General features: G+C 46.1%; 1 protein-coding gene across 3 annotated transcripts in view; it reads left to right on the top strand.

The window, feature by feature from the left end:
* The window catches only part of SLC20A2 (solute carrier family 20 member 2), a 229,955-nt gene that overhangs the window by 56,330 nt on the left and 147,853 nt on the right, over positions 1 to 25,772 (top strand). For all 3 annotated transcript variants that reach the window (XM_033915532.1, XM_033915517.1, XM_033915526.1), the window contains exon 3: positions 12,666 to 12,806. In XM_033915532.1, the coding sequence (XP_033771423.1) occupies positions 12,666 to 12,806 (141 nt within the window). The remainder of the gene's footprint in view (positions 1 to 12,665; positions 12,807 to 25,772) is intronic.

Below are 25,772 nucleotides of genomic sequence, written 5' to 3'. Positions count from 1 at the left end.
TACACTATGTCCAGAGACTCTCCCGAGTCCAGCTTTCCTGTCACCCAGTCAAAGAAGCTGATAAGATTGGATTGGCATGACCTGCCCCTAGTGAATCCATGTTGACAGGGATCCCTCAGATTCCCCTCATCCAATATCGTGTCTAATTTCCCTTTAAATTTCTCAGCTATTTAGATAATCAAAAGCACTTTGAATTTCAAGAAGTCATAGCTACTCTGTCACAACTCAGATTACATCTACTCCAATCTTCTTATGATGCCTTTGAGTTGTCCGCCAGGGCGACTGCTTGTTCTGTAGCAATGCACCGCCTAGCTTGGCTTCGCACCATTGACATGGACCCTAATCTTCAGGACCACTTGGCTAATATTCCTTGTGCAGGCAATGTCCTCTTTTTGATGAATCTATCGAGGCATCCAACAAGAAATTGTCTGAGCATAAATAATCTTTTGCTTCCATTGTCAGACCAAAGCCTAAGCCAGCTCCTGTCAAGCCTTCACCACCTCCTCCAATTTTCCAAAGACGTTATGCTCCGAGGGCGGCTCCTTACAATCGTCTGCCTCCCAAGAAGCAGCAGAATCAGAAGCAACAAAAATCTCAACCTTCTGCTGCACCTAAGGCTGCACAGCCTTTTTGACTGTTTAAAACAGAGCATAACCTCCATCGTCCTGTCTCTGTCCTTATTCCCCCTATAGGACTGTCGTCTCCATCATTTTTATCACCGATGGGAAACAATTACATCCGACCTCTGGGTGCTGTCAATCATCAGGGAAGGATACTCTCTTCATTTCACTCAGGTTCCTCCAGAGCTTCCTCCAAGAGTATCCTTCTAGTCCATCCCAGACCTCCCTTCTCCAGGAAGCTCAAGCTCTGCTTTGTCTCGGTGCCATCAAGCCAGTTCCCTTGGAACAGCAAAACATTAGTATGGCACAAAATGATTGCAAAACCAGAACACTAAAAGATGTTTTAAAGCATTATGTCATACTGTGCTGGAAAGAAAAATACTCTTGTCATTTTCTTCTGGGCTGCGTTGTGATATTATATCACTGGCATGTCACACGCTTTATAGGCGGAGCCTACATGTCCATTATAGCCAAACAAAACTACAGCTAAAAGCAGCTCTGGGGACCAAATTATTTGTCTGTTACATGCGAAAGTCTGTTATATGCGAGTCCACTATATGCGTTGATTTTCTGCAAGTTCATAAAGGCGCATGGCCGGGACCAGCGGATTTCGTCTGCTATAAACGATATTCCGTTATAAGTGAGTCCATTATAACAGGGGGTTTTACTCCTGTTACTTCCTCGTTCCAAAGAAGATGGGCTATCTGCGACCCATTCTGGATCTCAGGGGTCTCAACAAATTTTTAGTCAAAGAAAAATTTTGTATGTTGTCCCTGGCATCCCCTTCTAGATCAGAACGACTGGTTATGCTCTCTGGATCTCAAGGAGGTTTATACTCATTCCCATTTCTGTCAATATCTCAGATTTCGGATGGGGAATCTACACTACCCACTACCCTTTTGACCTGGCTTCATCTCCCAGAGTGTTCACCAAGTGCCTAGTGGTGGTAGCAGCAGCTCTACGGAACCATGGTCTTCAGGTGTTTACTTACCTGGACTGGCTCATCAAGGATTCCACATCACAGGGGGTTATTGTAGCGACCCAACGGACTACATGGTTCCTACAAAGTTTAGGATTCGAAATCAACTTCCCAAATCCCAACTTCAGCCCTCTCAGAATCTACAATTCATCGAAGCTGTTCTGGACACTATCCAATTCGGAGCATTCCTTCCGCAACAGTGTCTGGAAGCTCTCCTTCAACTCTGTCATACAGTGTCTTCCCGCTCTTCAATGTCAGCGAGACACATGATGGTACTACTAGGTCACATGGCCTCCACAGTACACGTGACTCCTTTTGCCAGACCACCTCAGAATTCCTTTGTGGACCCTGGCATCTCAATGGACGCAGGCTTGCAACCCACTGTCTCAACACATAAGTCACTCCTTCCTCGAGACAGTCTCTCAGCTGGTGGATGCTCTCTTCCAATCTCTCCAGAGGCTAGCTGTTTCAAATGCGCCCTCCCCCCCCCCCCCAATCAGAAGGTCCTCAACAGATTCCTTGACCTACACTTGGGGTGCTCATCTCGACGGTCTCCGTACTCAGGGTCACTGGATCAGTACAGATCGTCAGTCTAGCATCAATCTGTTGGAACTCAGAGCGATTTTCAACGCTCTCAAAGCTTTTCAACATCTTCTTCACAACCAGGTCCTCAATCAGACGGACAAACAATTTGCCATGTACTATGTCAACAAACAGGGAGGGACGGGATCTCCCTTCTTTTGTCAAGAAGCTCTGAAGGTTTGGGACTGGGCAATCCCTTTTAAGGGTGACTTAGATTCAGGAAAGATTTTTTTATCTTCTGTTTCCCTTTCCTTTGTTCTTTTCCTTGAATGATCCTTTTCTCTCTATGAATTGTAGTTCTAACCCTTCTTCCTTTTTGTTTCCGTTCGTCAATGTCTAAAAAATTTGTCATTTCCCCCGATTTGTCTTGGTTTATATTGTAAATTAATTTGTCGCAGAGTTTTGGCATTTTTGTACACCGCCTAGAAGGCTTGATTAGGCGGTATAAGAAATTTTAAATAAACTTGAAACTTGAAAACACCTTCCTCAAAGCTGTCTACATCCAAGGGGCAAAAAATTGCTTGGCAGACAACTTAAGTCATCTCTGCAACCTCACGAATGGACATTCAATTCCTCACCTCTTCATCACTTTTTTTTGCAGTGGGGAACGCCTCAGATCTCTTTGCAGCTCCCCACAACCACAAACTGCCCCAGGTCTGCTCCAAGATATATTCTCCTCATTGCCTTCAGGCAGATGCTTTCTTACTGGAATGGACAAATCTCTTTCTGTATACATTCCTTCCATTCCCTCTCATTTTCAAGATTCTTGTTAAGTTGAACGATCATACCACTTTGATTCTGATTGCTCCTCGGTGGCCGAGACAACCTTGGTATTCCCTTCTACTTCAACTCAGCAGCAGGGAGCCATATCTTCTACCAGTTTTCCATCTCTGCTTACACAGAGTCAGGGATCTCTGCTTCATCCCAACCTGCAGTCTATACACCTGACAACTTGGTATCTCTCAACATAACTGCTCTTCAGTTTTCCCAACCTGTAAGACATTATCCCAGGACAAGCAGGCAGGTATTCTCACATATAGGTGACGTCATCGGAGCCCTGATGTGGACGCCTCACAAGCAGACTTGCTTGAAGAAACTCAGTTTCGAGTCCCCTGCACCGCTCATGCGCAAGTGCCTTCCCGTCCAGCGCAGGGCACGTCTCCTCAGTTCTCAGTTTTTTGCGGGAGCCGAGAAGTCCGTCTTTGACTCTCTGCGTTTAACTTCGTTCCTTTGTGCCTTCTCTGAACCGCAGTTTGTATTTTTTTCCTCACGAATCGCTGTTCTTATTTTATTTAGTTTTAGTAAAAAAAAAAATATATATATATATATAAATTTTTTTTTTTTTCTTCTTCCGTTCATTTGTCGGGACAGGCCGCTCGGCCGCAGCCCGAGGGCTTCGATCTTGCGGCTATTTTTCCTTCTATGTCCTGGCCTACCATGGGCTTCAAGAGGTGTAGCAAGTGTCAGCGCGCGATCTCTTACGGACCCTCACGGACGTTGCCTCAAGTGCCTTGGGCCGAAACATCATCCTAGGTCGTGCCTGCCTTGTCAAACACTTCAGCGTCATGCTTTCAAGCGTCGTATTTTGGTGGACAAGCTCTTCGAGATGAAGTCTTTTATTGATCCCTCGACTTCGAAGGCGTCCTCGGCCTCAACTCCTACCGAGGCCCCTCCTGCACCTACTGCTTCCACCTCGAGCCTCATCAGACCTTCGTCGTTTGCAGTGGCTCTTTCTTTCGATGTCATCTGCTGTATCTTCCCCTGTTTCCTCAGGTCCGATAGCTCAGCAGTCGGTTCCGCCGGTAGTGATTAAAGTGTCTAAGACTTCAGATCGAAGCACACTCGCTATCTCGAAGGAACCTCCAGCCAAAGCAGGTGGTCCGGTTTCAGATGCGGATCCATCCATGCCGACTTCTTTCCAGACCATGTTAGAGAAGCAGTTTATTCAGTTCCTTACTAACATGGGACCCAAACTGCTTCCTCTTATCCAGCATGGGCATTCAGCAGACTCCCGCAAGGGCGAGCCGCTTCCCTTGCCCCAGTCTGAACTTACTCTTTGCAGGGAGCAGAGTCTCTGCGAGTGTCTGGTCTGGCATCCAAGCACGTGAAGCAAGGAGCAGATTCTTTGCGAGTGCCTCGATGGGAATCCTCACACTCTATACAAGGAGCAGAGTCTTTGGGAGTGCATCGAGGTTCCTCCACCAAGCCTCTGGAGTTTCGATCTACAGCCTCTAGTCCGATGGCATCGGCTGCTCTCATCTACGAGGCGAAGTCTCCTCAATCCTTGAGATCTGGTTCCAGACACAGTTCTCACCGACGTTCGAGGCCTTCATCGAGGCATCCTTCCAGGCATAGTTCTTCTTCTCAAGACAGAAAATCTTCCTCTAAGCCTCGATCTACTCCAACTCGACCAGATGCCGGACCTCGAGGATATCCCGGTTTCGATTGCCTCGTCCAAGTCACCAGGTTTCTTTGATGCCTTATTCCCTGCCAAAGCTTCATGTTCGACACAGGCTGCCTCGATGTCCTCGAGTCCTTCTCGAGGCAAAGCATTGGCAGATCAGCTATCTTTCTCATCTTTCCTTCATCAGATGGCTGTGGACTTGGATCTTCAATTAGATACTGGCTCCAAATACTCTAAGGAGTATCTAGAAGTCATGCATCTTCCTCAACCTCCGGCAGAGTCTCTTAAGCTTCTACTTCATAAGTTTCAAGTTTATTAGGATTTTATATACCGCCTATCAAGGTTATCTAAGCGGTTTTACAATCAGATACTCAAGCATTTTCCCTATCTGTCCCGGTGGGCTCACAATCTATCTAACGTACCTGGGGCTATGGAGGATTAAGTGACTTGCCCAGGATCACAAGGAGCAGCACAGGGTTTGAACCCACAACCCTAGGGTGCTGAGACTGTAGCTTCAACCACTGTGCCACACACTCCTCCTAAGCTTTTGAATCAGTTCTTGTCAGGATCTCGCCATTTAGGGTGTAAGTCTTGCATGGATTTTGGCTTCCCAGGTGCATGACTTTGCATTTTTGGCATTGAAACTGGGTCCTGGCAACTCAGTTTCAATGCCAAAAAATGCAAAGTCATGCACCTGGGAAGCCAAAATCCATGCAAGACTTACACCCTAAATGGCGAGATCCTGAAAAGAACTGAAGCAGAAAGAGACTTAGGGGTGATTGTCAGTGAAAACATGAAGACTGCAAATCAAGTGGAGCAAGCTTCATCCAAAGCAAGGCAAATCATAGGTTGCATATGCAGGAGTTTCGTCAGCCGTAAACCTGAAGTCATTATGCTATTGTATAGATCCATGGCGAGACCACACCTGGAGTACTGTGTGCAATTCTGGAGGCCGCATTACCGTAAGGATGTGCTGAGACTGGAATCAGTCCAGAGAATGGCCACCCGGATGGTCTCGGGACTCAAGGATCTCCCATACGAGGAGCGGTTAGGGAAGTTACAGCTCTACTCACTCAAGGAACGTAGAGAGAGGGGAGATATGATCGAGACATTCAAGTATCTCAAGGGCCGCATCGAGGTAGAAGAAGATATCTTCTTTTTCAAGGGTCCCGCAGCAACAAGGGGGCATCCGTGGAAAATCAGGGGCGGGAAACTGCACAGTGACACTAGGAAGTTCTTCTTCACTGAAAGGGTGGTTGATCGCTGGAACAGTCTTCCACTTCAGGTCATTGAGGCCAGCAGCGTGCCAGATTTTAAGGCCAAATGTGATAGACATGTGGGATCTATTCGCAGAGATAGATAGGGAGGGTCATTGGGGTGGGCAGACAGGATGGGCCCTGGCCCTTATCTTCCGTCTATTTCTATGTTTCTAGACTTTTGGTCGATGCATAGAAACACCTTTTTCCATACCAGCTGTTCCAGGCAAATTGGATTCTAGTATAAAACTGCATCGCAAAGGATTTGACAACTCACAGTTATCTCATCAATCCCTCCTTGTCGAGTCCTCCTTAAAGAGGTCCCATCATTCCAAGGTTTATGGCACCGTTCCTCCTGGAAGGGAAGGGAAAACTATGGACAAATTCGGACGTCACATCTATCAAAATGCTTTGATGTCCTCAATTATAATTTTCAATTCATCACTTATTTTGAATTTCTTATTTCTTTATTACCGAAGTTCTTGCATTATCTGGATACTCAAATGCACTTTGAATTTCAAGAAGTTATTGCTTCTTTGTCTCAACTCCGTTTGCATCTCCTCCACACATGGCCTCCACAGTACATGTGACTCCTTTTGCCAGACTTCATCTCAGGATTTCTCAGTGGACCCTGGCATCTCAATGGACGCAGGTTTGCGATCCACTTTCTCGACACATCACAGTCTCTCCGTTGATAGATGCTCTCTTCCAATCTTTTCCAGAGGCTTGCTTTTTCAAACGCCCCCTCATCAGAAGGTCCTCGCGACAGACTCTTCGACCTACGCTTGGGGCACTCATCTTGATGGTCTCCGTACTCAAGGCTTCTGGACCAGTACGGATCGTCAGTGTCATATCAACTCAGAGCGATCCTCAAAGCTCTCCATGCTTTTCAACATCTGCTTCACGACAAAGTAGTCCTCTTTCGAAAGGACAACCAAGTCGCCATGTATTATGTCAACAAACAAGGAGGGACAGGGTCTGCCTCCCTTTGTCAAGAAGCTCTGGAGGTTTGGGATGGGGCAATCCGCCACAACACCTTCCTCAAAGCTGTCTACATTCAAGGGGCAAAGAATTTCTTGGCGGACAACTTGAGTCGTCTACTGCAACCTCACGAATGGACACTCCATTCTTCGCCTCTTCATCACATTTTTTCACAGTGGGGAACGCCTCAGATAGACATCTTTGCGGCTCCCCACAACTACAAACTGCCTCAGTTCTGCTCCAGGATATACTCTCCTCATTGCCTCGAGGCAGATGCTTTTTCTTCTGGAATGGACGAATCTCTTCCTCTACGCATTCCCTCTCATTCTCAAGACTCTGGTCAAGTTGAACGATCATGACACCATGATTCTAATCGCTCCTCAGTGGCCAAGGCAACCTTGGTACGCCGTTCTACTTCAACTCAGCAGCAGGGAGCCATACCTTCTACCAGTTTTTCCTTCTCTGCTTACACAGAGAGAAGGATCCTGTTAATTTTCTTTCCTTTAGACGCAGCAGATGAATCCAAAGACCAATGGGATAGCACACATCTACCAGCAGATGGAGATATAGAAACTGATTTACAGGTGGTCCTATTGGCTGGCACCGCTCCTGCATCTTCAGTATTGCTCCTTGTCCCAAGTATCCGTAATCATCAATATGCTTAGCATGTAAAAAAAACAACAACTTATTTTCCATAACAAATTTCAAAAGGTAATAATACAGAATTCAACTATCAAGAATAACAGACTTCGAAAGTTGCAAAAGAAAAAAACGACAGTCAATATCCAGAAAGGGTGGGGCTCTGGATTCATCTGCTGTGTTTAAAGGAAAGAAAATTAACAAGTAAGAACATAATTTTTCCTTCCTTAGCAACAGCAGCAGATGAATCCAGAGACCAATGGGATGTAGCAAAGCAATCCTCAATCTGGGTGGGAAATCTGGGTGCCGCCTCTGCAACAACCGAAGCACTAAACGCTGCCTCCACATCCAACAGGTAATGCTGAAATAAAGGTTTTCTTCTTCTTTGAGCCTCTGTGCAGTGCTGTGTGTGTCTGGTAGCACTAAAGCGCTATGTGTGTCTGGTAGCACTATAGAATTGATTCCTGAACTGTCTTTTCTTTTTCTAGGGTGCCAGGGACTGCAAATTTCAAAGCTTCTCGCACAGATTTCTCAGGTCGCCATCTTCTCATGGCACCTGCTAGACAGTCCCTCAAACTGGCAGGAAGAGCTCTGTGGCTCCTTCTAACCCAGGGACAAGTTTTCTATTCTCCCAAACCCACAGAGTAGCAAATGCTATGTGGCTGTTTGAATCATCGCTGAAGCTCTCTTTAAGGATGTGAGCTTTGTTAACAATTAGGGTGCAGATTATTTTCCATGGGGCGGTCAATGCAGCTTCTAGATTCCGTCTAGTTTCTAGTACATCTGGGTTTCGAGATCATCTTCCCAAAATCCCAATTATGTCCGTCCCAATCTCTCCAGTTCATTGGAGCGGTGTTGGATACGCTTCGTCTTCGCTCGTTCATACCCTAACCTCGGCAGGAGACTGTCGCCTGCCTTTGCCGGAAGGTGTCTCGGCCAAGAACGTGATGATCCTGTTAGGACAAATGGCCTCCACCGTTCATGTGACGTCTTTTGCCAGACTTCACCTTCACATTCCACAGTGGCGTCAGGACCGCAATCTGGTCTCTTGCTGGATTGCAGTGACTCCTTCCTTGAAACAATCTCTCCGCTGGTGGATGCGCTGTTCAATCTTTCCAGAGGTTTTCTGTTTCACGCACCCCCTGCGCAGAAGGTCCTGACAACAGACTCGTTGGCCTACGCTTGGGGGGCTCACCTCAATGGCCTCCGGACGCAAGGCCCTTGGTCCTGCGAGGAGCGACACTGTCACATCAATCTGTTGGAGCTTCGCGCAATCTTCAACGCTCCCCAGGCTTTCTTTCATCTGCTTCGCGATCGGATGGTTCTCGTGCGGACGGACAACCAGGTGGCCATGTATTATGTCAACAACCAGGGGGGTACCGGTTCCTTTCTCTTTGCCAAGAAGCTCTGAGGATTTGGGATTGGGCAATCCATCACAACATCTTTCTCATAGCGGTCTACGTTCAGGGCCAGCAGAACTGCCTGACGGACAATCTCAGTTGCCTTCTACAACCTCATGAATGGTCTCTCGGTTCGTTGACTCTACGCCAGGTGTTCGCTCGGTGGGGGACCCCACAGGTAGATATGTTTGCTTCCCCCCTAAACCACAAGCTGCCCCGATTCTGCTCCCAGATTTATTTTCCGCACCGACTCGCGGATGCGTTCCTCCTGGACTGGACGGATCTGTTTCTCTATGCATTCCCTCCATTTTCTCTGATTCTGAAGACTCTAGTCACACAAGGTCTGTTCACGCCACCATGATTCTAATAGCTGCTCGGTGGCCCAGACAACCCTAGTTCTCCCTGCTTCTTCAACTCAGTGCCAGGGAGCCTCTTCTTCTTCCGGTTTTTCCTTCTCTGCTTTCTCAGAGCTCTTCTTCATCCCAACTTGCAGTCCCTGCATTTGACAGCTTGGTATCTCAACACCTGACTGCCTCGTTCCAGTTCTCTCTCAATCGGTTCGGGATGTTCCCGAGGCATCCAGAAAGCAGTCCACTCGACAGTGTTATTCTCAGAAGTGGACCAGACTTTCGTCTTGGTATTTGGCTCTGCGCCTAGAGCCGAGTTCTGCCTCCTTGTCTTCCATGCTGGACTATCTGTTGCACTTGTCTCAGTCTAGTCTCAAATTGACTTCTATTCTAGTCTACCTCGGTGTCATTGCTGCTTTTCACCAGCCGCTTAAGGGGAAACCGCTCTCTGTTCATCTGATGGTTTCCCGGTTTATGAAGGGCCTTTTCAATGTTCATCCTCCTCTCAAACCTCCTCCGGTGGTTCAGAATCTTAATGTTGTCCTTGCCCAGTTGATGAAGCCTCCCTTTGAACCTATAGATCGGGCTCATCTGAAGTTTCTCACTTGGAAAGTGGTGTTTCTTATTGCTCTCACGTCTGCTCGCAGGGTCAGTGAGCTGCAGACTTTGTTGGCGGATCCCCCTTTCACCGTTTTTCATCATAAGGTGATTCTCCGCACCCATCCTAAATTCTTGCCTAAGGTGGTTTCGGATTTTCACTTCAACCAATCCATTTTTCTTCCTGTGTTTTTACCTAAGCCCCATTCTCATCTTGGAGAAGTGGCGCTCCACACTCTTGACTGTAAGAGGGCATTCAGGCTCATTCAACGCATTCAGGCTCATCGGACGCCTCCAACTTTTCATATCTTTTGATCCGAATCGGTTGGGGTGTCCCGTGTCCAAGCACACCTTATCCAACTGGTTGGCTGCTTGTATTTCTTTCTGCTACGCTCAGGCTGGTCTCCCTCTGCAGGTTCAGGTCATGGGGCATAAAGTCAGAGCAATGGTGGCATCTGTTGCTTTCCTCAGGTCCACGCTTATTGAGGAGATCTGCAAGGCGGCCACCCCTTGGTCTCGGTTCATACCTTCACCTCTCACTACTGTCTGGATACCTTTTCCAGATGAGATGGCCAGTTTGGCCAGTCTGTTTTGCGTATTCTGTTCTCCTAAATTGCCAGCTCTCCCTCCACTCCTTTTAGGTTAGCTTGGAGGTCACCCAAATGTAGAGAATGTTGCCTGCTTGTCCTGGGATAAAGCACAGTTACTTGCCGAAACAGGTTTTATCCAGGGACAGCAGGCAGATATTCTCGCAACCCACCCACCTCTCCGGGTTGGCTTCTTTGCTAGCTATCTGAACTGAGGCCACGCTGAGGAGACGCACACCCTGACTCGGGCGGGAAAGTGCATGTGCAGTACATTCGCAAGCTTGAAGATCTTCAAACAAGTATGCTTGCGAGAGTGTCCGATCGGGGCTCCGTAGATGACGTCACCCACATGAAGAGAATATCTGCCTGCTGTCCCTGGATAACGCTTGTTACGGTAAGTAACTGTGCTTTATTGGCTCGGTGGCTATTTTCAATCATTTCCAGTTTCCGTCTGATATTAACACAATCTTTATTCACAACTTCTTGTACCTGTTTGACCTCTTATTTCAACTTCATTTTTCCCCAACTTAGTTTTAATCGAGGTCATTTCTGATTGTATTACATTCAGTTCTTGTTCTTGTTTCTGTATTTTCTTTTCCACCTCTCTAATTTGTGAATTCAAAGTGTTTCCCAATTTAATGACTAAGTCCCAGAGAAACTCCATAGTAATTTCAGTGGGTTTTTGAACTACAAAAGAATTAATCTCACCTCCCAAAGTTGTAGTTTGTCAGTCCTGTTGTTCCTCCCTCTTCGATGTTCCAACCGCAGTAACACTCAAGCCTCAAAGTCTTTCGGGATATCCGTCTCTAAGCTCCCAGATGAACAAGCCTCTCGGGTTGCAGACACTATCTCGTTGGACGCGCCTGGTTCCCGCGGTGAGCTGGTATGCTGCGGTTGGGGGGGGAGTGTCTCTTGCTTCAGGGCTCGGCATGGCCTCTAGCCCAGGGATCTCTTTTGCAGCGTCACTCTGCATGGCCGGGTCCAGCAAGTGATTCCCTGATGTCATTAACTCCCTTTGAATACGATTCAAGAGCTGCTCGATTGTGATTGTAGGGGGATTTTCATGGCACCGCGAGGCTCCTGCAACACTTCTCCCCCTCCTTTTAGGCATGAGGAAAGTTTCAATCAAGCTGAAAAGCACCGAAAAGGTAAAATTATCTAACTTTACCGAGCGCTCGAGAGACACTTTCGACATTCAGCCACTCGTGGCCATCTTGGATTCAATGCATATCAGTTTTATGTTGCTTGTTAATATTTTAACTACATTACTGTTCATTCGGTGATTTGTTTTAAAATTCATTTGAGCAGATCAGGCACTTGGTGTCTGACTTCCCCATATCCCTCCTCCTGTCTTCTGTAGTGCTGTCGATGGCTTTGGAACGAACTGAAGGGGGCAGTAGAGGTGTAGGAGCTGAAAAGCTGTGATAGCGGCAGAATGCTCATGAGCAGGCATGGACAACCTATGGTTTAGCATACCATCCCTATCTACTGGAAAAGATATCAAGGTAAGAACCTAATCTCTTTATGGCCAAAATTCTTGAAAAGGCATTTGCTCAAGAAGTTTAGTTCTGGGAAGCAGCCAACGTGTTTTGTTTTTTCCCATCAAAGATGATCCTGATTTTCAGACTGGCAATAGTATGGAGACCTTATTAGTTCCATGCAATTATCTAGATGGCTTTGGTAGTCTTTGCAATCGATCATTCACTTATTAGCCAGATTGGTTCAAACGGTTGACAAGGAGGGTTCCTTAAATTGGTTTTGTTCATTTAAGGTAGCGATTTAATAATTTTCAGGCAATTTTCCTTTTATGTTTGGTGTTGCCTATCCCTGGCCTATCCAATCTGCCCATTCGCAGCATCCAGTAAGTATCTCCTCTTTCCAAGAGATCCCACTTGCCTGTCCCACACTTTTTAATTGAGAGTGCTAATATTGAAATAACTCGGATCAGACAATTTAGAGCAAACTTCCAATATTTAAGAAATTGTGTGTGTGTGCAAAATGTGAAATTTGTAGGTTGAAGCTTTATTGGATTAGCATGAGAATTATAAGTGCTCGACCACACATGGGCTTCTGCTTCAGATGTGATAGAATAGCTAAAGCAAAACTATTATTTAGAATTTGTTATGCACTCTTCGTAATCGTTACTTCCTGTAAAAGTCACTTTTTTTCTTCAAATAAATTTGTTCTAGATTCTCAAAATTAGAGCAAGATGTTCATGAAAAGGATCCTTTATCATAGCACTAGCTACATAATCTTTTTTATTTACCTTGCAGGTTCTGCTGTTTGGCAGCTGATAGCATCGTTCTTGAAGCTTCCAGTATCTGGAACCCATTGCATTGTTGGTGCCACAATTGGTTTCTCACTTGTTGCGATAGGCTCAAAGGGTGTTCAGTGGATCCAGCTGGTCAGGATTGGTAATTGACATTTCCTTTTATGCTTGAGGGTATGTGGAAGAAGTAAATTGACTGCAAAAGCTTCTCACAGCAATATGCCTTTTCCTTTGTCCTTTTTCTTGGTTCTTCCAGACATTGAATGGAAAGGTGTACAATCTTTTTGTGTTGACATTGTGTGCTTATAGTAAGCAAGTCATGATCTGCTAAAGATCTCAGGATAAAATATTTTTAGATATCTACATGCTGCAAGCAAATCTTCACATAGATTTGGTAGCATGTCTGATCTCAGATGACATTGTAGGCCACACAGGGACAAATTTTCCCCATCTCTATAGGATCTTCTATCCCATGGTAAGCTCTGTCCCTGCAAGCTGCCCTCATCTGCACAAGCCTTGAACACTTTAAAATCATAGGGGCAGAATCCGTAAAGGATGTCTAAGTTAGGCGTTGTTTAGACGTCCAGAAGCACAATGCTGAGTGCGATTCTATAATGCATAGACACGCTATAGAGAATTGCACTCGGCAGCGCTGAGCAAATCTAAGCATGTCTATATTGGACATCCTTTGCAGAATCGCCTTTTAGGCATTGCATAGATTTCCTAATAATGTCATTGTGTTAGCTTTGTCATTAGAATGGCGATTTTTTTGTGTTTGCATTAAAATTGTATGCAGTAAAATGCTGGCACAACTACTATTTCCTTAGCAACAGCAGCATATGAATCCAGAGACTAGTGGGATAGCATACATCTACCAGCAGGTAGAGAGAGGGAGAAACTGATTAACAGTTGATACTATTGGCTGGCACGCCTCCTGTATCTTCAGAATGCTCTATCTCCAGGTGGATGGTCGCTATTCAACTAGCTCCTGGATTCTGGTGGTGACTGGACAATTTAATTTTCTTCTGTTGAGAGTGCTCTTCAGTGAGACAGGGGTGTCCGGCTGATCGGTGCCGGCTTTGGGAGTTGCATCTGGGCCCCCCCAGGTCCCTGCTCCACCCTCCCCTCCGGTGGATTGAGGGGTATTGGTAATTCAATTTTTTTTTCTTCTTTTCCCAATTTAAAAAAAAAAGAACAACGTTGCTGTAGCTGGACTGTGCTTCTCTGACAGTTTGCAGTCTACAACTACCAGTCTTAACAACTTTCCTGTTGGGTGAGAGGAATTTTAATTTTACTTTGTTTTCTGCTCGTTTAGGCTACTTTCCTGTCAGTTCAGGGGAGAGTAATTTTAATTTTGTAACTTTATTTCCTTAGTAACAGCAGCAGATGAATCTAGAGACCAATGGAATAGCACACATCTACCAGCAGGCAGATATAGAGAAACTGATTAACGGGTGGGCCTATTGGCAGGTACTCCTCCTGTATCTTCTATTCAACTAGCTCCTGGATTCTGGCTGTGACGAACTTTATTTTCCCCTGTTGAGGTTTCTCTTCAGTGAGACAGGGGTGTCCGGCTGAATGGTGTCGGCTTTAGGGGTTACACCTGGGCCCTCCCAGGTCTCTGCCTCACCCTCCCTCCATTGCTAGAGGGTCTGACTGGGTCTCCATTTTTTATTCTTTCCCTTCTCTGTTTGTTTAAACGGTTGCTACATTCTGCCATGTTAGTGCTGCACAACCAGCACTTACTGGCTTCAACCGGCCCTAACAACAAGCTTTTGAGTATGTATGTGTTTTTTTACTGTTGTTTGAACTTCAGGTTCTGTTTGGGAGTCTTAGTACTGTGGGTTCGGTCAACGTACATTTAAGGAATGGATATTTTATTGAGGTTAAGTTTTATGACTAGAAATCTGTTGAGGGAGCTGGGAATTTCCCACCCTTTGCATGCACGCGCTTGGTTTCCTTGTTGGTTACAGCATGGCAGTAGCGGTGCGATTTCATGCTCGCACTTCTCCTTGTTGGGTTTCAGTGCAACAGTAGTAGTCCTGTTTATGCCAAGGCTCTCTTTCATTGGTGTTTGTCGCGGCCATGTGCAGCTGATTGTGCAGGTGCCGGTTTATGGCAGCGTGCATGAGATGGGACGTGTGTTTTCCGGCGCTGTGGGAAGCACCGCACCGTTCTAGTTATTCTCAGAGTCTGACTTTCTTTGTATGCAGGCTGCGGCAGGGTAAATTTTGCAGGGCTTGAATCCGATTATATTTCTAGGAGCGTTGATGCAGCGGCCACATTTCAGCGAGATTCAGGTGCGCACTTGGGTCTCCGGCGATGACGAGAGAGCTGCAGCGTTCCAGTAGTTTATTTCTAGCTGACTTTGGTCAGGGTATGCCACGGCTTCTCTCCTTTGCGGTTCAGACGAGTTATACATGTTTTACCAGCTTTGGGACAAGCTTGGGCAGATCTATGTGTCTGTGTTCCTGCTGTATTCACTTGCAGGAAGCTGCTAGTTTAATCAGACTCTGGGGTTAGCCCTCAAGAGGATTACCAGAGAGACTCTGACCTGTGCTAGGTCACCCAGTCTCGGTTTGTCTCCGGACTGAGCCGACATACGGCAACTCGCAGCACAGTGAGATCAGCAGTAAGATAGTGCCTTGTATTTCATTGTCTCTCTTGGGGTCCCTGCAGATTGAGCCTTTGTCTTTTGGTAACTGTCCTTCTTATTTTGACCTCTGTGCTGTGCTGCGCTGCATGTGTCTAGTAGTGGCATAGGATATATATGCCTAAAGGTAGTACTAACAGTTTCCAAGTTCAGGCTGTCTCTATGGGCATAATGACACTTCGCATCTTCCTGCGGCCAGGACTCTTTCTCTTTTTCTCTATTTCTGAGAGAGCCTGGACTTCAGATTTCCATGCTTATCACGTTGGTTTCTCCTGTCGCCATCTTCTCATGGCACATGCTAGACGGATCCCCCGACCAGACAGGAAGAGCTGTGCAGCTCATTCTAACCAGGAGCCAGTTGCCTATTCTGTCAAATCCGCTGAGGAGCGCGCTCTGTGGCAGTTAGCCTCATCCCTGAAGCTCTCATTAGCAATGTGAGCTTTGTCTGATACTTGTTAGGATGCTGTTTTCCACAGGGCGGTAGATGCAGCGTCTTGATTGCATCTAGTACGTATTCACTTTAAAGGACATACGTATTTCGCTCAAGTTGCATGGAGTTAGTACTGTTTTCATGGTTCCAGTATACTCCTATTTATTTACATTGCGAAACTTGATTTTTCCTAGGAGAATTCTTTCTTCTTACAGATCCTACAGTTCTTATCCTGACGTTCCCTGACCTTCTGCACTTCATTCTGAGGGGATCTTCAGGCTTTCTCATGAGGGAGAAGATGCTATAATGTCAGGTCAGGGGGCTGTGAACATTTTTCAGGATGCTTGCAACTTTGCATCCTCCTCAGGTTTCCGGTTCGTTCTTGGAGTCTCTGTTTTGTGTTTCCCTTTTAAGTGTTACTGGTCTCAGGGCAGTTCTTGTACTTCTTCAGGAACTAAGGGACGTTGCTCCACTTACTGCATGGTGCCCAAGACAGGAGCATTGGGCAGGCTGGATCCCATTCTGCTGAATTAGTTTCTGAGGGTTACACATTTCTGCAGAAAAACTGGGAGAATATTTGCATTTTCACTATGGACTCCGAATCTGCACTAGGTTTGCTTGCCTCTCTTGGAGCAGCGCTTTTGGTTTTGGCACATGCCATTTCGCCTACCCAAGGCTTCACGAACATTTTAGAAAATGTGGGCAGTCGTACCTTTTTGGCGCTACCAGGTGATTCACCTAATTTCTTCTTGACTGACTGCTTGATTCGGATGTCTTCCAGTCGGGCCATTTGACTGACATGAAAAGGGTGGTTTCTTTTCCTCAGTTCTTTGGATGTGAATCTTCAAATTTGCACAGCGCTCTTTTCTCCTGTACTATTTATAGGTATATCGGGGAGATGTTTTTATTCATATAGGAGAGAAATATGTTTCTTCCCAGAGACTAGGGTGATGGGTCACAGTCTCAGGTTTGCATTCTTCTTCGGTCACCATGACCAAGAGTATGGGATTCTGTACAGGTTCTAGGATCCATATTGCTGACTTCACTGGGAACTTCAGCTTCCTTTCCCATTATAACGCTACAGCAGTCGCTTTTGTTCTGGTGGTTCCCGGTATCTCAGGGCTCCAATTATTTGGTAGGCTCCTCAAGCATCACTCTGTATGATTTGGTGGATCGGTGAGATTTCTCTTTTTCAAAGGCATGCCTCGGTCTTTGCTGGACTAGCTCATGGCCTCCAATAATCCCGGGCTGTCGGGTTGGGGGGCTCGGTGCCTTCCATCCTCAGCTCCAGGAGTCTAGTCTTAGAGGCGACTCAGTACTTGTTCATTCTTCTACTCTGGAGCATGGTCAGGCTACCGTTTCTGGAGCTTCAGACCATTCTTCCGGAATGACGCTGAAGGTCTTTTCAGTCAGTATTATGATGGGGGTATTTCTCCACAGCCTGGGCAGTAGGTGAAGTACTCAGTTGGTGGGTAAAGTTGTGGTTCTATTTCAATGGGTGGACTCATCTTCCTCTTCTGTTGGCAGATCATTTTATGGGTCAGGAAAAGAGTTTGGATAGACTTCTCTCTGAAATCTGTGCATGGCCCATTTATTGTATGTTACAGTGTACAGCGCTGTGTACGCTCTAGAAAGTGTAAAGGTTAGTACTAGTGAAATCTTCTACATCCTGGATATTGAGAATTTTGGCTCGGGCGTTTCAGCTCTTTTTATGGAAGTGAGATCTCCTGGAACTAGACCTCATGGCCTCGTCTCAAAATTCTAAGCTTCCTAGCTTCTTTGGCGGGCACAGGGAGTGGGAGTCGGGGGGGGGGGGGGGGGTAGCAGTGTGGCTTCTTTCTTGCCTCTGGTTTCTCTTTTTTCAGTGTTTTCCCCTGGCTGATGATGGCTTGGATTTGCCATCTCTAGCTCACTTTCAACGCACATTATTTGTAGAATCTCTGGATTGGCTGCGCCATCCTTGCTATGCGGATCTGATGAGTCTTTCGACAGCCGGACTGTTGAGTTTCCTGGGGTATCTCTGGATTTGCTCACCTAGGGTCCGAAAAAAAAAAAGGATATTCATACTACTTTGGTATTGCGACCTAGCTTTTGAAAAGTCATGGCTGACGTGTAAGGGTTATGCGAAGCAGGTTGTTTCTTCTCTTATCCAGGTGATACAGATGTCTTCACCTGTGGCTTCTGCTTCCTTTTGGAGGTTTTTCCTTTTTTGGGTACTTCTCAACATTTGCACCCTTCCAGAGTTCTTTTTTGGCACAAGTGTATTACCAAGGGCTTAGCATTCAATTCCCTTCAGCTTCAAGTGCCATTCTTAGCTTGTTACAAGGGCTAGGTATATTGCTCTTCGATTACTTTTCAGCTTCATATAGTTCAGTTCCTAAATGTACACTTCTTAGAAAGCCCTGTCCGGAGTACAGGCTTAAGGTACTTCTTCGCAGTTTACCGAAGGCCTCATTTCATCCTTGTCTTTTGAGACTCTTAAGAGGCTGTGCCGTTGAACATGGGGTTTCTTGTGGCCATGGCTTCAGCTCGGCGGTTTTCTGAGTTGCAGGCCTTGTTTGGCGGAGATTCCTATTTCTGATTTACAAAATCTGGAGTGTCAGTTCGGACAGTACCACAATTTCTTTCTAAGGAGGTGTCATCCTTTCTTTTATGACACTCACTTTTCTTTCCTTCTTCCTGGGAGGAGAAATGGGGAGACGTGCTTTGATTTAGAGAATGACACGGGGAAAAAATCTGTCCCCGTCACTGCACCGTCCCCGGCCCACCATCCTCTGCACCACCCCGCAACCGCCGTTCCCTTCACCGCCCCGTCACCGCCATCCCATTCACCGCCCCGTCACCGCCACTGCCATCCCATTCACCGCCCCGTCACCGTCCCCGCAGCATCCATATAAGCCTCAGTACTGCGAAACACCATGAAGACAGAAGAGAGTTCTGCCACTACTACTACTGCACTGAGAATCTGTTTCAGTGCCTCTGCCCTGTAGTAAAAACAGAACATAAAATAAATCAATTAACTTGTCCTCCCTTTCAATGACGTGTCCCCCATGTTCACCTATAGCTCGAATCAGGTCAATTGTGCACACTAAAAATGCAGGAAGATCTGGAACGTGAGCGCAGGCAGGCAGTGATACAAAAACAGCAGACACCCGACCGACTGCAGTGTTCCGCCATCTCCCTCCCTCCATCTCACCTTAGATGTAGAGTATGCCGGCTTTCTTTTTCGCCCAGCCGCATGTGCGGGTGCTCATTTGTTCAATATTCTCCTCTGATGCAACCGGAAACAGGAAGTTGCAAGAGAGGAGAAGATTGATCAACGCGAGCGCGGCGTTTTGAACGCATGCGGCTGGGCGAAAAAGAAAGCCGGCATACTCATCAGTGTTTTTCAACCTTTTTACACCCTTGGACCAGCAGAAAAAAAATAATTATTTTGTGGACCGGCAAACTACTAGGACTAAAATTTTAAAACCCTGTTTCCACCCCATCTCCGCAAGCTCAGTCACCTCAGTAACTATAGAAAAATAAACAAATATAGTGCAAAATATAGACAGCAGATATAAATTCTCAAAACTGACACATTTTGATCACTAAATTGAAAATAAAATCATTTTTCCTACCTTTGCTGTCTGGTGATTGATTTCATGAGCCTCTGGTTGCGTTTCCTTCTGTCTGTATATCCTTTCTTTCATTTCTTTCTTTCTGCACTCAGGCCCAAGAATTGTCCCTTTCTATTCCCTCCCTCTTTCCTTCCTATGTCCTTAGTGCCCCTGGTGCCTCCTTCCCATGTCTTTAGTGCCCCTGGTGCCTCCTTCCCATGTCCTTAGTGCCCCTTCCTGTCTTTAGTGCCCCCAGTGCCTTCTTCCCATGTCTTTAGTGCCCCCAGTGCCTTCCACACTTTGTCCCACCCCACCCCCGAAGCCTGCCTGCCTGCCTGTGCCTGTCTACCTTTCTCCCTCCCTAGCCAAAGCCAGCCTGCTGCCTCCCTGCCGCTAAAAAAAAAAAAAAAAAGCCTCCCTTCTTTTCCTCTTCTCTTACCGCCATGCTGCAGCTGCTAAAGCCGGAAATCTTCTTTCCGACTCAATTTTGAAGTCGGAGAGGACGTTCTGGGCCAGCCAGGCAGCGATTGGCTGGCCCTGAACGTCCTCTCCAACGTCAGAAAGACTTCCTGTCGGCTTTAGTAGCTGCAGCATGGCGATAAGAGCAGGAGAAAAGAAGAGTTTTTTTTTTGTTTTTTTTCTTTGCGCGGACCGGCAGAAATTCAACCGGCGGTTGCTCTTCAGTTCAAAGGTGAGGTGGAGGGAGGGAGATGTCGGGGACCGCGCAATCTTGATTGCCTCACTGCGGGGACAAGTCCATTCACCGCTCCACGGGGTGGTGAATGGCCTTGTCCCCGTCCCGCAGAGGCCACATAGTAGATGACAGCAGATAAAGACCCGAATGGTCCATCCAGTCTGCCCAACCTGATTCAATTTAAATTTTTTTTCTTCTTAGCTATTTCTGGGCGAGAATCCAAAGCTTTACCCGGTACTATGCTTGGGTTCCAACTGCCAAAATCTTTGTTAAGACTTACTCCAGCCCATCTACACCCTCCCAGCCATTGAAGCCCTCCCCTGCCCATCCTCCACCAAAGGGCCATACACAGACACAGACCATACAAGTCTGCCCAGTAACTGGCCTAGTTCAATCTTTAATATTATTTTCTGATTCTAAATCTTCTGTGTTCATCCCACGCTTCTTTGAACTCAGTCACAGTTTTACTCTCCACCACCTCTCTCGGGAGCGCATTCCAGGCATCCACCACCCTCTCCGTAAAGTAGAATTTCCTAACATTGCCCCTGAATCTACCACCCCTCAACCTCAAATTATGTCCTCTGGTTTTACCATTTTCCTTTCTCTGGAAAAGATTTTGTTCTACGTTAATACCCTTTAAGTATTTGAACGTCTGAATCATATCTCCCCTGTCTCTCCTTTCCTCTAGGGTATACATATTTAGGGCTTCCAGTCTCTCCTCATACGTCTTCTGGCGCAAGCCTCCTATCATTTTCGTCGCCCTCCTCTGGACCGCCTCAAGTCTTCTTACGTCTTTCGCCAGATACGGTCTCCAAAACTGAACACAATACTCCAAGTGGGGCCTCACCAATGACCTGTACAGGGGCATCAACACCTTCTTCCTTCTACTGACTACGCCTCTCTTTATACAGCCCAGAATCCTTCTGGCAGCAGCCACTTCCTTGTCACACTGTTTTTTCGCCTTTAGATCTTCGGACACTATCACCCCAAGGTCCCTCTCCCCGTCCGTGCATATCAGCTTCTCTCCTCCCAGCATATACGGTTCCTTCCTATTATTAATCCCCAAATGCATTACTCTGCATTTCTTTGCATTGAATTTTAGTTGCCAGGCATTAGACCATTCCTCTAACTTTTGCAGATCCTTTTTCATATTCTCCACTCCCTCTTCGGTGTCTACTCTGTTACAAATCTTGGTATCATCTGCAAAAAGGCACACTTTTCCTTCTAACCCTTCAGCAATGTCACTTACATACATATTGAACAGGATTGGCCCCAGCACCGAACCCTGAGGGACTCCACTAGTCACCTTTCCTTCCTTCGAGCGACTTCCATTAACCACCACCCTCTGGCGTCTGTCCGACAGCCAGTTTCTGACCCAGTTCACCACTTTGGGTCCTAACTTCAATCCTTCAAGTTTGTTCAACAGCCTCCTATGAGGAACTGTATCAAAGGCTTTGCTGAAATCCAAGTAAATTACATCTAGCATATGTCCTCGATCCAGCTCTCTGGTCACCCAATCAAAAAATTCAATCAGGTTCGTTTGGCACGATTTACCTTTTGTAAAGCCATGTTGCCTCGGATCCTGTAACCCATTAGATTCAAGGAAATACACTATCCTTTCTTTCAGCAACACTTCCATTATTTTTCCAACAACTGAAGTGAGGCTCACCGGCCTGTAGTTTCCTGCTTCATCCCTGTGACCACTTTTATGAATAGGGACCACATCCGCTCTCCTCCAATCCCCAGGAATCACTCCCGTCTCCAGAGATTTGTTGAACAAGTCTTTAATAGGACTCGCCAGAACCTCTCTGAGCTCCCTTAGTATCCTGGGATGGATCCCGTCTGGTCCCATCGCTTTATCCACCTTCAGTTTTTCAAGTTGCTCATAAACACCCTCCTCCGTGAACGGCGCAGAATCTACTCCATTTTCTCGTGTAACTTTGCCAGACAATCTCGGTCCTTCTCCAGGATTTTCTTCTGTGAACACAGAACAGAAGTATTTGTTTAGCACATTTGCTTTCTCCTCCTCATCACTCTCCACATATTTGTTCCCAGCATCTTTTAGCCTAGCAATTCCATTTTTTATCTTCCTCCTTTCACTAATATATCTGAAAAAAATTTTATCTCCTTTTTTTACATTTTTAGCCATTTGTTCTTCCGCCTGTGCCTTCGCCAAACGTATCTCTCTCTTGGCTTCTTTCAGTTTCACCCTGTAGTCCTTTCTGCTCTCCTCTTGGGTTTTTTTATATTTCATGAACGCCAACTCTTTTGCCTTTATTTTCTCAGCCACTAGGTTGGAGAACCATATCGGCTTCCTTTTTCTCTTGTTTTTATTGATTTTCTTCACATAAAGGTCCGTAGCCATTTTTATCGCTCCTTTCAGCTTAGTCCACTGTCTTTCCACTTCTCTTATGTCCTCCCATCCTAACAGCTCTTTCTTCAGGTACTTTCCCATTGCATTAAAGTCCGTACGTTTGAAATCTAGGACTTTAAGTATCGTGCGGCCGCTCTCCACTTTAGCCGTTATATCAAACCAAACCGTTTGATCGCTACTACCCAGGTGAGCACCCACTTGAACATTAGAGATACTCTCTCCATTTGTGAGGACCAGATCCAATATCGCTTTTTCCCTTGTGGGTTCCGTCACCATTTGTCTGAGCAGAGCCTCTTGAAAGGCATCCACAATCTCCCTACTTCTTTCCGATTCCGCAGACGGAACATTCCAGTCCACATCCGGCAGGTTGAAATCTCCCAACAGCAGAACCTCCTCTTTCCTTCCAAACTTTTGGATATCCACAATCAGATCCTTATAAATTTGCTGCAATTGGGTTGGAGGTCTGTAGACTACACCCACGTAGATAGAAGTTCCATCTTCTCTTTTCAGAGCAATCCATATCGCTTCTTCCTCTCCCCAGGTCCCTTGCATTTCGGTCGCTTGGATATTGATCTTTACATAGAGAGCTACTCCTCCACCTTTATGACCATCTCTGTCCTTCCTAAAAAGATTATATCCCGGTATGTTTGCATCCCATTCATGTGATTCACTGAACCATGTCTCTGTGATAGCAACAATATCTAGATCTGCCTCTAATATCAGGGCTTGCAGATCATGAACTTTGTTGCTTAGACTGCGAGCATTTGTGGTCATCGCTTTCCAGCTATTTTTCAGCGATAATCTCCTTTTTCGTATGGATTTTTGTATTGTTTCACTTTCCATTGCAATACTAAGAAATGAGTTGCTGATATTGCTTATGTTGCAGCCTTTACTACTATCACATCTTTTCTTTTGCCGGGGGTGGTCTCTATAATTGTCCTTCGTACATACACCACCCCCACCTTCTAGTTTAAATGCCTAGAAAAATATTGTCTAAATTTCTCTGCAAGGTTTCTTTTTCCTGCTGTAGTAATATGTAGCCCATCAGTGCAATATAGCTTCTTGTTCCCCGTTTCGGCGGGTTACCCGTGGCTAAACGCGGCTAGCCGGCGGCGTTTGCTTCCCACCCAGATTGAAGATTGCTTTGCTACATCCCATTGATCTCTGGATTCATCTGCTGCTGTTGCTAAGGAAGGAAAAATTATGTTCTTACCTGTTAATTTTCTTTCCTTTAGACACAGCAGATGAATCCAGAGCCCCACCCTTTCTAGATATTGTCTGTCGGTTTTTTCTTTTCCAACTTTTGAAGTTTTATTATTGATGGTTGTATTCTGTATTATTGCCTTTTGAGATTTGTTATGGGAAAGAAGTTTTTTACATGCTATGCCTATTGATGGTTACGGATGCTTGGGCAAGGAGCTATACTGGAGATACAGGAGGAGCGCCAGCCAATAGGGCTACCTGTTAATCAGTTTCTCTATCTCCGCCTGCTGGTAGATGTCTGCTATCCCATTGGTCTCTGGATTCATCTGCTGCGTTTAAAGGAAAGAAAATTTTACAGGTAAGAACATAATTTTTCCATAGTTCATAAATCTTCCCTCCTCCCAAAGGCCTGCATGTTCCCCCCCCTTCTTTGTAGCATCCTCCAGCTTCCCCCTGGCCTCCCAGTCTTAGTTTCAGCTAATTACCGTAGCTTGCAGAGAGGATTGCCAGTGCTGTAGTGTTCGTCAGGGGCAGGTTCGTGGCAGAGGGAATGATCAGCTGAGGACGATGGCAGCCTCCAAGGATTGCTACAGCACTGGCAATCCTCTCTGCAGCCTGTGGTAATTATCTGAAGGTAAGAGCGGGAGGTCAGGGGAAGCCAGAGGACTTTGCAAAGAGTAGGCAGCACTAGTACAGATTGCGGGCTGCAAAATAGTACCTGGTGGGCTGCGAGTTTGAAACCACTGATATAGATGTACTCCACATCCAAGGTCAGTGCTCTACTCAATAGACCGTACCAGATCAGCTTCCTAGAGCTACGGGCCATATGGAATGCTTTAAAGCAGTGTTCTTCAACCTTTTGACACCTATGGACCAGCAGAAATAAAATAATTATTTTGTGGACTGGCACCGGTCCGCGGACCGGCAATTGAAGAACACTGGGCTAAGTCGTGCCTATCTCCACTCAGTCTCCGCCCCAGACCCCGCCCCATAATAGTACTAATTGTAACACCATTTTTCCGTTCATTTTTCATATATACACACAATATAATTGTATTAACACATAATGGTTAAGCACAAAATTAAAATACACAAAGCACACTGTATGCTTTTTAACATTCATTCCTACCAGAAAACAGATAACCCCATGCAAATGCAGGACCTAAAACTAAAAGTACTAATATTTATAAACAAACCCTAAGATGCAAGACTGCAAGCAGTACAACCTCAAAGGAAAAAAAAATGCATTTCTTCCTGAACAGACAAATCAATCACTAAATTAAAAAAATAAAGCATTTCCCCTACTGTTATCTCTCTCCCTCCATGTGCCTTGCCTTCTGGCCTGTCCCCCGGTGTTATCTTTGGGGCCGGTCCACTATGTGATCACCCTAGCGTCTTCGGGCCAGCTCCCTGAGTACTGCATTGCACAAAGCTGTGGGCAGCGGCTCCTCGCGTGCGTCCCACGCTTCATCTGAAAGCCTTCCCTCTGACGTTGCGACATCAGAGAGAAGGCTTCTGGTTCAGGTGCAGGCCACGCGTAGGGGCCTTTTCCCATGGCTTTGTGCACTGCAGCACTCGGGGAGCCGGCCCGAAGATGCCGCGTTGATCGCACAGGGGACCGGCGGCTGAAAAAAGCTGTCTTGGACTCAATGGACGTGCTGGCCCTGTGGACCGGCAGCAAATTTCTGCAGACCGGCACTGGAACACTTCTCCAAAGCAGTAGTTCCCAACCCTATCCTGGGGGATCACCAGCAGTCATGTTTTCACCAGAAGAAAAGTTGCTAGAAATGCAGTGTTATTATGGAACCCTTGAGAGAGCCTGAAAAAGGGCAAAACTAGTCCTGGTGGGCTATGAATTTGGCATCTAACTAAGATAAGTTCTTAAATTTCTTTGCTGGGTGAAATAATTTTTAACAAATAAGGAAGCATTAGAAGAAAAGTAATAAACAGTCAATTTTAGGTTGGGGGAGGTTTTGAGAATCAATGATGCAATAGTGGAACTTGTAAGTCTTGTCTGAGAAATTTTATTTCATTTGCCCAAGCTGGTTTCTGAGATTCTCAACCACCCTTTCATAACATTCTATGCTCCAATTTTTGGGATTTTGTTTCCTTTGTGGATTTGAACCCACAACCCCAGGGTGCTCCATGTACCATCTTG

Source organism: Geotrypetes seraphini, chromosome 1, assembly GCF_902459505.1.
Source record: "Geotrypetes seraphini chromosome 1, aGeoSer1.1, whole genome shotgun sequence".
Lineage (NCBI taxonomy): Eukaryota > Metazoa > Chordata > Amphibia > Gymnophiona > Dermophiidae > Geotrypetes > Geotrypetes seraphini.
Note: the sequence above shows the minus strand (reverse complement) of the source record. Positions and strands in the feature narration are given on the sequence as shown.